A 12,811-nucleotide genomic window follows, 5' to 3' on the forward strand; every position below is an offset into this window, starting at 1 on the left:
TAAACGAAGAAGTGATAACCACAAGATTTAGTGAAAATAATAATAAACGAAGAAGTGATAATCACAAATTTACAGAAAATACTGATAAATGAAGAAGTGATGAAAAAAAATCACAGTTAATAAATCCCTAACATACTGCATAATTCGTAAATAAACAAGAAACGTGAAAGAAGGGAAACGAAAACATAAAAATTAATAAAGACACGTCCCCCCCCCCCCCCCCCCAACCAATCTCTCAGGACAAGGGCAATTCTTGTGGAGAAACGGGACTCACGAGTGAGTGTGTGAGAGTGAGAGTGAGTGAGTGAAAGACCTGGAGAATGAGCACGAATAAGTAAAGTCGATTCGTATGAGTGATGAGGGTAGGTGGGTGCTGATAGATTGCTATGGGCTAACATACGAAAAGTTACTCTCATGTATGAATGAACATTGTGCTAATCAATCTCTCTCTCTCTCTCTCTCTCTCTCTCTCTCTCTCTCTCTCTCTCTCTCTCTCTCTCTCTCGTCTTCTTCTTTTTATAAGTCACTCTCTTTGCTTGATCCACTTTTGAAAGTAGGGGTAATATATGCTAATTTGTGCTCATCATAAATCTTGCCTGTATCTACACTTTGTCTTAATAATATTGCAAGTGGCTTTGCGATAGAATGAACTACTTTCTTTAACAAAATAGCAGGAATTCCATCAGGCCCTGCAGCAGCTCCATTTTTAATTTCATTAATAGCCTGCACAATATCAGCTTCATTAATATCTATGTCAGCTAAATATTCACTATTTTCATCCCTTACTTCTATATCATTATCTTCATTATCTATTCTAGGGGTGAATTCTCTCTTATATCGTTCTGCCAGTATGTTGCAAATTTCCTTTTTTTCATTCGTTAATCTCCCTTCAATTCTCAGAGGGCCTATTTCTATTCTTCTTTTATTCATCTTCTTCGCATATGAGTATAATAGCTTGGGGTTTTGCTTGATATTTAATAGGGTTTTTTCTTCCAAGTCCCGTTTTTCATTTTCTTTTGATTGTATAATCTTTTGTTCTGCATTTTCTATCTTACTTTTGTTTTTAGTTCTATAACTTTCCATGCATTTTTTTCTTTGCAAGACCTTTTTTCCACTTTCTGATTTTCTGGAACAAGATCCTTCTGTCTCTTGGTATGCATGAATGATGTTTACTTTTCTTCTTCGGTATATATTTTTTCCACTATTTTCTCCAATATTTTATATAATATCTCCGTATTTACCCTTATGTCTCACTTACGAAAATGTTATCCCAATCTTTGTTTAATTCTTCATTAATTTCTGACCATTTTATATTTTTACTGTAGAAGTTGTATTTTCCATATCCTTCCCACTTTTTTCATTTCTTGCTTATCTCTATTTTCACTTGCTTTGGAATGAACTGTTAATTCTATGACATTATGGTCTGAAATATTCGCATTATAAACTATTATTTCTTTAACATAATTCATCTCGTTCACAAATACTAGGTCTAAAGTATTTTCCTTTCTTGTTGGCAGGTGATTTATTTGTTGAATGTTGTATTCTAGTAGCATATCTAATAGCTTTTCAAATTGCCTCTTATCTTCTGCACTACTATTACTCTCTTTTTTATATGTATAAGTACAACCACAATCTCCTATTCGTTCTTTCCATTCTACGAAAGGAAAGTTGAAGTCACCAGATAGGAGAATAGTCCAGTCCTTGTGATTTCTACATATATCATCCAATTTTTCAATTATTAAGTCAAACTCTTTAGTATTAGGAGGTCTATATATTACTATGTTCATCAATTTTTCAGATTCAAATTCTACCGCTATTAGTTCACATTCTGAGTTACTATATTTCTCATATATTTTTATATTTTCCTTGTTTTTTGTCTTTCCCATATATTGCGGTTCCCCTTGATTCCTATTTTTTCTATCTGATCTATAAGTTTGGAACCCTTTTATTTGATCATCATTCCCAGTCTCTTGGGAATACCAGGTTTCACTTATATTCATTATATCTATTTTCTTTTCATTTTGGTTAGTTCTTCTAATACTCTATTTTTCTTTTTGAGTTACTCGTAACTAAACCCTGCGCATTCATCACTATGATGGTTTGCGTGTTTTCTCCTTCATTTAATACTGGTAGTAATAAGGATTTTCCCATGTCTCTTTCCTGTCTGGTATGTTGTTCTTTTTTCATTTCCAGAAATTCTGACATTAAAAAATCCAACTTTTCCATAATATTTGATCTTCCTTCATCATAATTATTCATTTTGTCTGAATCTGCAATTTTCTCCGTTTCTGCAATATCCTCTTGCATAATAAATACAGTTATTATCTCTTGAGTAGAATTTCGGAGCTGATGCTTTGAAATTTTTTGCTGACACCTCTGCATATCTCATTGGTGGTTTGCTTTTCTCTCTTACCTGATATTCTTGATTTCTCTCTTTATTTGTTTCTTTCTTATTTTGGATTTTATTACTGGTTGGTTATTTATTTGATTATGATTCATGGCTACAGGGTGCATATATTTGCATTTTTTGTCGAACTTACATCCTTTTCCTTCTTTTAGGTTTTTACATATTTTTGATGCAGATCTCTGCAATCATCCCCATATCCATCTAAGTATGCACATTTACCATATATTTCATAGTTTTGACATATCTTAGGATGTTTGTAGTAACATCTTTCTCCAAATCTGCAATTCCCTCTTTTCAAAAGGTTGCAGATTTTGTCTTTCTTGTCTATTTTTTCCTCTTTCCCGTCATTGTATAGATCTGGGTAGAGCCTCTTCGGGATTTGCTTTTCTGTTGTCATATCGTAATTTATTTCTTCGTAGGTATGCTGCTTTATTGCCTCATATGTAGTATCAATGAGTATCTCTGCATCCATACTTTTATCTTGTTCTTTGTTTTCCTTATTTTTTTCTGTCATTTCATTTTTGTTTACTTCTCTTCCGTTTTCCTCTTCTTCTTTTTCTTCTTCTTCTTCTCTTCCTCTTCTTCTTCATCCTCAACTATTTGTACATTCAATCTTGATTTAATAACATTGTCTATCCATGATAGACATGTTGAACAAAAAATTCTTGTATCTTTTCTCAAATCTTGTATTACCTCAGCACACTGTGGATGGGTCGGAATGTTGGCATGCAGCACATTTTCTGATTAGGTTTTGTGGATTGACTATGCTATACCAAACCTTACACAGTTTGCATGCTTTTGGCATTCTTTTTTCCTAATGCATCAATTAGGATATTCACAAGATTCACCTTATTCATTTTCTTTGTCGGAATATGTTGGTTTATGTATATTTTCTTTATGAGTCTCTTGACCACTTGGATTTTATTTGGAACTTCTTCAATTATTTTCAAGATGTTTTCATTAGATTTGTTCCAGTTTGAAGGAACAAGATTTATGATGAGCACAAATTAGCATATATTACCCCTACTTTCAAAAGTGGATCAAGACTAGAGGCAAGTAATTATAGGCCTGTGAGTCTAACATCACATATTATGAAAGTGTATGAAAGGGTAATGAAGAAAAATATTATGAAACATTTAATAAAAAATAATTTGTTTAATAAAGGACAACATGGTTTCGTACCCGGAAAAAGTACACAAACCCAACTGTTAGTCCACCGTGAGAACATATTCAAAAATATGAAAAGCGGAAATGAAACAGATGTGGTTTATTTAGACTTTGCAAAAGCTTTTGATAAAGTAGACCATAATATATTAGCGAAGAAAATTAGAAAACACAATATCGTGGATAAAGTAGGAAGATGGTTAAAAGAATTTTTACACAACAGAAAACAGATAGTTATTGCAAACGACGAGAAATCGGATGAAGTCAGGTAATATCCGGTGTGCCGCAAGGTACGGTGTTAGCTGCAATACTGTTTGTTATTATGATTGAAGACATAGACAATAATGTGAAGGATTCGGTAGTGAGTAGTTTCGCAGATGACACAAGAATAAGTAGAGAAATTACTTGTGATGAAGATAGGAACGCTCTACAAAGAGACCTTAACAAAGTATATGATTGGGCAGAGGTAAATAGGATGGTATTTAACTCTGATAAATTTGAATCAATAAATTATGGAGACAGAGAAAGAAAGCTATATGCATATAAGGGACCTAATAATGAGACCATCACAAATAAGGAAGCAGTTAAAGACCTTGGTGTGATGATGAATAGGGAACAAAATGTTATGCAATGATCAAATAGCAACTCTGTTGGCAAAATGTAAAGCAAAAATGGGAATGTTGTTACGGCACTTCAAAACAAGAAAAGCTGAACACATGATTATGCTTTATAAAACATATGTTCGTAGTCCACTTGAATATTGCAATATGATATGGTACCCACACTATCAAAAGGATATTGCACAAATAGAGAGTGTACAAAGGTCCTTTACAGCTAGAATAGAAGAAGTTAAGGACCTAGACTACTGGGAAAGACTACAATTCTTAAAATTATATAGTCTAGAAAGGAGAAGAGAACGCTACATGATAATTCAGGCATGGAAACAGATAGAAGGAATAGCAGAAAATATCATGGAACTAAAAATATCAGAAAGAGCAAGCAGAGGTAGATTAATAGTGCCCAAAACTATACCAGGAAAAATAAGGAAAGCACACAGGACATTAATCCACTACGCACCAGCATCGATAATGCAGCGTCTATTCAATGCGTTGCCAGCTCATCTGAGGAATATATCAGGAGTGAGCGTAGATGTGTTTAAGAATAAGCTCGACAAATATCTAAACTGCATCCCAGACCATCCAAGATTGGAAGATGCAAAATATACCGGAAGATGTACTAGCAACTCTCTGGTAGACATTAGAGGTGCCTCACACTGAGGGACCTGGGGCAACCCGAACAAGATGTAAGGTCTGTAAGGTAAAGGTTTGCTCGTAAGTAAAGTATTCTTTCTCTCTCTCTCTCTCACTCCTTTTAAGTAATTCTCTTTGCTAGGAAGTATTCTCTCTCTTTATCTCTCCTTTTAACCATTCTCTTTGCTCGTATGTAAAGTATTCTCTCTCTCTCTCTCTTTTCTTCTTCTTCTCCTTCTTCTTGTAAGTCCTTCTCCTTTCTCGTAAGTAAAATAGTCGAGAGAGAGAGAGAGAGAGAGAGAAATGAAAAATGACTCTCCCACCCGAAAGTCATCCTAATGTTCGCCGTACTGACAGGCCTCTCTGTTTAGGCCTGGCGTAAACAAGAAAGGTGGGAAGTATAAATTGCGGGGGTACATGTGTTGCTGTTCTCGTGCGCCCCCGCCCGCCCGCGAGCTCGCATATTCCAAATCACGGTAGAGCAGCAGGACACAGCTTAACACAGCAACTACATAACTTATTCTGTTTAAATTTACAATCTAAAAGCAATACATCGTCATATTTCGTCATTTATTTTTGTAAATTTAAAGGTTATGGACCGAATTTTGACGTGGTTAATCCACCAGCAAATGCCCGTGCTGGCATAAAGCCAGCCTAATCAACAACAACAGCAGTAACAACCTCGAAACAACTTCCATACTCTTCAAATAACTGTCAACAACTTTGTAACCTACAACCTGTTCCATACAAAGCTCATGAGACACTTCAAAGAAGTGTCTACATCTAAAACTCTACAATCTACAACCTCTTCCAAGTGTTTAACAAGACATGGCTCTTAGCACACTCAGAGCAACTATCTACAACCATATACTCTACTACAACTGTTTCCTACAATGCTCTGGAGACACTTCGAACAACTTTCTACAATCCTATCATCTACAACATGTTCACAACTACTCTTAGAACAAGGTCGCTTCAGATCAGGCTAATGGTTCTTTTTAGCTCCACAACCTGCAACCTGCTGTCAGCTGTTTTCGCAACAAAAACTCGACAGAAGCAGAAGCAGAAGCCATTGCCTACTATTTCTGGCCCCTGGTCTCCCGCTACAGAATTTAATCTCGAGGAAGAATGATCAGGAAATACCAAGCTTCAGTTTCAACTCTTTACGCTTTTGCAATTCATGCAACACGACAAGTGCTTCTCTCTCTCTCTCTCTCTCTCTCTCTCATTTAAGGTTATTATTCTAGTGATTCAGAATTTCCCCTGATACAAATTTTACCATGCACTCATTCGCAAAGTGATGTAAATATATACTTGGATGATATATATATATATATATATATATATATATATATATATATAATATATATATATATATAAATAATATATATATATATAATGAGAGAGAGAGAGAGAGAGAGGAAAGTAAGATTGGAAGAATGAGAATATGAAAGAATGTACAGTAAAAGAAAAATGAAAGGGGTTGCAGCTCGAGGCCTAAGGGACGCTGCAATTAACCTTGTGTAATGCCTACAGCGCACCACATGAGGTTCACTGACGGCACTAGTCCCCCTCCCCCGCCTGACTAATGTATGAAGATTAAGTGTCGAGATAGCTTGGAAATACGGCGTAACAGAGTGTAAGTACTGGAGGGTTATGCATTATTAAGGCAAAGCAAACAACAGCGGGACTTAAAAACCGGTGGCCTGCCTACCGAGTTCAACATGACAGATCAATATAGGACTTAGGACTAGACTTCACTAACTAACCCCTCTGCAACGCCTGGGTATTTCGAATTAAGTTTTCCTTTTCCCTTCCTAAAAACCATGGATATCGGTAAGTAAAAGTTAAGGTGATGCAATCAAAGACAGAGGGTGTTTTTAGTGTACAATCTTCGAAATAAATACTCTTTAGTTAAAATACACAAAACGTCTGTTACAAAATTCTCTCTCCGTGCATACAAAAATTTACGTATGAAGACTACCAGACACTCGTGCATACTGTGTGCATACATACATATTTATATTCTGCGGCTGCCACACGATGAGGACAGTTTGTCCCTACCCAGTTTAAGATGAGGTATGCTATTAATTGTATTAATGCACAGAACAATTGTGTATAGAGGACAAGTATATATATATATATATATTTCAATTATCCAATAACATGCCACAACACCTACTATTTCCTAGATTTTCCTGAGCATAATCACCAATTAACAAAAAATATGCAAATAAATAATTAAATAAATAAATAAACAAAAGATTCACATTAATATCAAACAGACGCTGTTTGAACACTGCGACATGAAGATATAATTTCTGACGAAAGCGAAAACTCCCCAGTCTTCCCAGTGTTTACAAAGTGAACGCATAATCAGACTCACACAAATGCTTGTCGCAAGCAGAAATGATATCCACCTACGGCTACTACACTACCCTGCACACCAGTGCTTAGGAGCCGCGCAACAAAACACCAATACTTCCTTCCCAAGCAAACTTGATCTCGCAAGAAGCAACTTCCCATGCATTAGCTGGAGAAGTGTCAAGTCCTGATGAGCGCAGCTGCCGTCAAGCACAGCAGGGTTAATGAAATCAGCTGACGTCTCCTCTGTAATCTCTGGGGGCGTCTTCGAGTCGCTCGCTGCTGCACCTGTTCTGTCGAGAGAGAGATTCGAAATACCCAGAGGGTCACCACCCACCCTTCCGCCCCTCCCCCCCACCCCCCTAGCTGCTGCGTAGTCACATACATATACGCAAGTTTCGACGAAGTTCCATTTAGTCCATTGGAAAGTTAAGCAGCTAAAGAAATTTTCTCTCTCTCTCTCTCTCAAATGCGCAAGAATATCTTCTTTTTAAGCTCGATTTGTATTTTTTGATAGAAACTTTTAAAATGTTGTGTTTATACTTTTATAAAACTAAGTTTCTTACCGCTTATTTATTCTTCATCAATTTTCTTTAAGGATCAACAAAATATCGACAGATTAAAAGCTTCCAAATCTAGAAAAGACAAAATAAATAAAAAAGTTTATTTAATTTTTTTTTAGTTCATGACGTAGGAGACAAGAGTCAACAAAACGTCGACAGATTAAAAAGCTTCCAAATCTAATTAAGTAAATAAAAGAGTATATTAAATCCATGTCAATATTGACAAGAACAACGCATTACTCATAAAGCAAACAATCGCAGCAAGTTATTAAAAATGAAATGATGTGCCAGAGAAACAATTCAAAACTATAAGGCAACACCAAGTTTTTGTAGAAATAAGGCAATACTCATATCTCTTAGGGATGATATTATTATTATTATTATTTTGGTAAAAGACCCTCTTTTGGACAAATTCTCGTCAATAAAATGGCAGAATAAAGCGAATCGGTTTTATATGTTATTTTCTCTATTTTTCTTATCAGCTTCTCTGGCTCAGCGATGTTACTGAGAAACATCGCTGAGCCAGAGAAACGAATAAGAAAAATAGAAATAAATATATATAATCAATTTGCTTAATTCTGCCATTTTATTGAACAGTATCATTATTATTATTATTATTCAGAAGACGAATCCTATGCATATGGAGCATTTAATGTTCAGACATTGACTCGAAATTCAAGCTTCCAAAGAATATGGAGGTGTTCATCTGAAAGAAGTGACAGAAGGTAATAAGAAGTTCAGATATAAAAGATGAAAGTTATCATAGAAAAAGAAAGAAAAGGTTGAATGCGAATATAAATTAAAATTCAGCAGGAAAAAAATCTGTTGTCTATCCTTTACTTTTGAAAATTAAACGACCCAGTGAAAATCTGCTAGCCCACAAAAACTAGTCTGGCTCTCTCTCTCTCTCTAACCAATAATCAGAATAAATATAAACACTCAGAAAAGGCCTTGCAGCCACGGAACCTTTAACGTCAGGACAGTGAGAGAGAGAGAGAGAGAGAGAGAGAGAGAGAGAGAGAGAGGAGTCCTGCAGGACATACTTGTCTACACGTCAGCTGTGACCTCTTCCTGGGAAAAATGACAGGCGTGTGTTTGGTCGAGTTAATAATGTCCCCGTCGACGCATTATGCAAATGAGAGCTCTCTCTCTCTCTCTCGTTTGAATTTGCAGTTTTAATGTCGAGAAAAATATTGCTTTCTCTCACTTGCGTTTTATCTTTGATTGGAATAGTTGGGGCATCTCTCTCTCCCTCTCATTAAAACTGGTTGTGTTTTATCATCGGGAATAATGTTTTCTCTCTCTCTCTCTCTTGAACTAGCTGTGTTTTAGTGTCGAAGACAATACTGTTCTCTCTCTGTCTCTCGCTCTCTCTTGAACTGGTTGTGTTTTAATATCGAGAATAATGTTCTCTCTCTCTCTCGTTTGAATTTGCTGTTTTAATGTCGTGAAAAATATTGCTCTCTCTCTCTCTCTCTCTCTCTCTCTCTCTCTCTCTCTCTCTCTCTCTCTCATCTTCAACCTTCAAGCTTGACAGAAATATTTGCCTTGAACATAGCCGAGCGGTTTAAGCATTTAGTCTAGAGGCAGTTAACAAATGAAATAAGAAATAAAACACAAAAGAAACTTCATTACAACTGATGATAATTATTAATAAAATGCATGAGAAGCATAAATAAAAGGAACTTTTAATAAAGAATAAAACAAAAAGCGCTAAAAAAGTTATATACAAGAACAACGTCACTTTCATCAGCATATTACAACTTCCGCCAGTCCGCTCTCACTCATCAGCGCCGGAATGGTGCTCCCCTACATTAGATACGAAACAATAGGGCCATAGAAAAGAGAGAGAGAGAGAGAGAGAGAGAGAGAGAGAGAGAGAGAGAGAGAGAGAGAGAGAGAGACGGGGTGGTGGGTGGGATTACCAGGTCGACGTACTTCTGTTTTCCATGATATATCAACTGGTAAGCATCGGCAAAAAGCTGACCAACCACGTCTGCTATTTCATCTATCTCTAAACACCGGCCCACAAGCCACAACCCAACACCCCCAATCCCCCGCCACCCTCCTTGCGTAGATGTGGCACTAAACAGTCGACTGACAACCAGGTACATCACTAGCTGGTCAGACCAACTGCGTAGCAATGGAACACTTTTCTTAGGCTGTAAGTCGAGAGCAGCACCATACATCGGTCTATGAAGTTCACATACACACACTCAGAGAGAGAGAGAAAGAGAGAGAGAGAGAGAGAGCCATTGATTTTCGAACGACAAAAGGCTCCCTCGATGCCGGAGATACAACAGACAAAACCACGACAGAAATAAAAACATCTCTCTTACGGGTTTATAAACATAGGCCTATTTACAGCTGGACGAACGGCCTCGTGAATGACCTCGATCAGAAAAAATGTAAATCCCTGTAACAAAATGGACATACAGTATAGGCCTATACTGCCCACGTCTCCTTAGGACATCCAGCCACTCGCCGAAGAAGTGTACTACGTGGTAATATGTTAGTGTATAAGTATATAATTCTTTTCTTAGGGTTGTACGTATACACAGAAGTGAGTTGCGCATTAGTTTAATAAGAAACTAAATGTTTTTAAACTGACATAGGCCTAATACGAAGGCCAATCGTTCCTTAAAGTACAGATACCGATCATGGTCATGCATAAGTAGGAGTACATGATGTATGCATACCCAGACATATATACGGAGTGTCTGTATACATAGAAAATGTATATACGTATACAACAGAGTGATAAAACTTAAGATCACGGTTGCTTTTTTCACATCTCTCTATAATACGTTTATACACGCACTAAAGCACAAAATTACAGATCAACTTGTATTTCACTACTAACCAGCACAAAGAATATTATATGAGCAAGCAACCATATTATCACAAAGAAATACACATGGCATACAGACATGAATTTAAACTAACCCGTATATCCTCAACAGACATTTTTTTTTTCAATGTCTCCCGTCTCACTCCCTCCCGCTGAGTAGCTAGAGAGAGAGAGAGAGAGAGAGAGAGAGAGAGAGAGAGAGAGAGAGAGAGAGAGAGAGACTACATTGGCTAGATGTGCTCTCTCTGCTATTTCAGTCACGTGTTCAGGACTATTTAAAAGCTTCTATAATTGGAGATAATATACTTGAATGTCCTCTTCTGTTTTTAGCTATAAAAAAAATTCTTATTTGCTGATATCTAAACATTTTTAGGGAATAATTGTCTTATTTACTGGCATTTAAAATCCATAATCGTCTACCTGTGACAACCATCCAAGGCAGACATTATTAGACGTATTGGAACAAAGGCCACTTGTTTCTGATGTTGCTGTGATGCACAAAGGTATAAAAAATATATGTTGGTATGTTTTCTATAAAAATCTAAGTAAACAAATACATATGATTCATATACAGTCATGCACCAAACAGGATGATAGAAAAGCTGCTATATATATGCCTTTATAAACAAAACAAGGAAAAAATGGACACGCGTCACCCAAATTCTGACAAACTAAGTTCAGGGCCTCTGTGGGCTTCGTGAATCGGACAAAGGAAATACCAAAGCGTTTCCTCGCTCGAATAAAACAAAAGCAATATATAAACTAAAGCAAAAAACCAAGAAATAAAAAAAACAAGACACTGAGACGTGCTTGGTCGACCAGACTGGTGAAGAAATCAAATGAGAGTGCAGTGAAGGACCGAAGGTTTTTATTTTTTATTTTAAGAAGCTGTGATGGGCGTCACTCGAAGCATGGAAGATGAAGGACAAAATATCAATATATATTTATGCGTGATTCACAAGTTGCTTAGTGACGGATATCGACAACAAAAGAACATCGAATACCCTTTCATGCACACATGAGTATTCATTTGCTAAGCCCCCATGTCACTTAGGGTTCAAATACATCAACAATTACAGATACAAAGCAATACTGACTCAATATACGTCAAGTGACAAAAAATAAAAGCTAAATACAATTACGACGAAACCACAAAGGCATTCCATGCCCCTGACGACGCCTTTGTCCAGCGTCTGTGGTTTCGTCTGAGAATTCCGGTAGTACAAAGCTGGTCCACCCTGGCCCCCACTACCCCCCTTAACGAAATAGAGAGTAAATAAAAACAAAACAAACCATGAAAGCAGTCGCCGGCAAGGACGTGTGGGTGTTCCTCACAACGCGTCTTCTCTCTCACTCTCTCTGTGTCTCTGTCTCTACAGCATTAAAAGGAGTCACCTCGAGAGAAAATGCACTTTTCCCACGCTTAGAAAAGGGCGTCCCCTCTCTCTCTCTCTCTTTCCCTCTTTCTCTCTGTCCCTCACCGCTCCTCCTATTGGCCACCACCGCGTCCCATTTCAAAATCGATGGAGAACCTTTTACACTTACAACGCAAACACGTCATCGTAAAGGGGGATACTACTTCATTCACAAAATATTAAAATCGCGGCTGCCGTGCTGCCGGGTTTAGGTAATAAAAACGGCAATGGCATTATTTGAGAATTAAAAACACATACACTCTGTCACGTTACGCTCACACGGTCTCCGACATTTATCCCTTAACACACCTCCATCGGTAACGCCTCCTCCCGCTGCTGCTGCTGGTTCGAAACGACAGACAGTACGCTCCCCGTTGGGCGACGTCGTTCCACGCCCATGAGAGCGCCACTTGTAGTAAATGTTGTGATTTCCGCGCACTTGTTCAACCCCAGCGGCAGCCTCCCCCTGCGCCGAACAGATGCGCATTGGCACCGACCGACCGAGGATGACTCATCCCGCGGACTTCGCGGGGATAAATAAGACGTTTTCGAGGGGCTTTCAGACTTTAATTCGCCGGACTTCGCTGGAAATATGCGTCACGGAGCTTTGAGAAGCATCGGGTTATGCGCTGTTCTTCGAATAACTTCGAATTATGGTGGAAATCACGTTGTTGACAGCGTGGTTGCCATGGCAACCTTAGATGGAAATCGATGTGGGAACGTTCATCGGCATAAAAGAAAACGGGATAAAATCATTAAAGAAAATGTCTTGGTAACTCCATTGAAGGGGTGACCAC

The 12,811-nt window shown here is 37.5% G+C and overlaps 1 protein-coding gene across 8 annotated transcripts in view; it reads right to left on the reverse strand.

The window, feature by feature from the left end:
• LOC135195717 (SH2 domain-containing protein 3C-like) overlaps positions 1-12,811 on the reverse strand; it is a 275,188-nt gene that overhangs the window by 67,083 nt on the left and 195,294 nt on the right. The window contains exon 1 of one of the 8 annotated variants that reach the window (XM_064222137.1): positions 12,324-12,516. The exons of 5 other annotated variants lie outside the window; for them this stretch is intronic. In XM_064222137.1, the coding sequence (XP_064078207.1) occupies positions 12,324-12,501 (178 nt within the window). In that variant the 5' untranslated portion in view covers positions 12,502-12,516. Of the gene's footprint in view, positions 1-11,892; positions 12,517-12,811 lie in introns of those variants that run through there. 2 more of the 8 variants (XM_064222135.1, XM_064222140.1) reach the window with 2 other exon arrangements.

Source organism: Macrobrachium nipponense, chromosome 16 (genome assembly GCF_015104395.2).
Source record: "Macrobrachium nipponense isolate FS-2020 chromosome 16, ASM1510439v2, whole genome shotgun sequence".
Classification (NCBI taxonomy): domain Eukaryota; kingdom Metazoa; phylum Arthropoda; class Malacostraca; order Decapoda; family Palaemonidae; genus Macrobrachium; species Macrobrachium nipponense.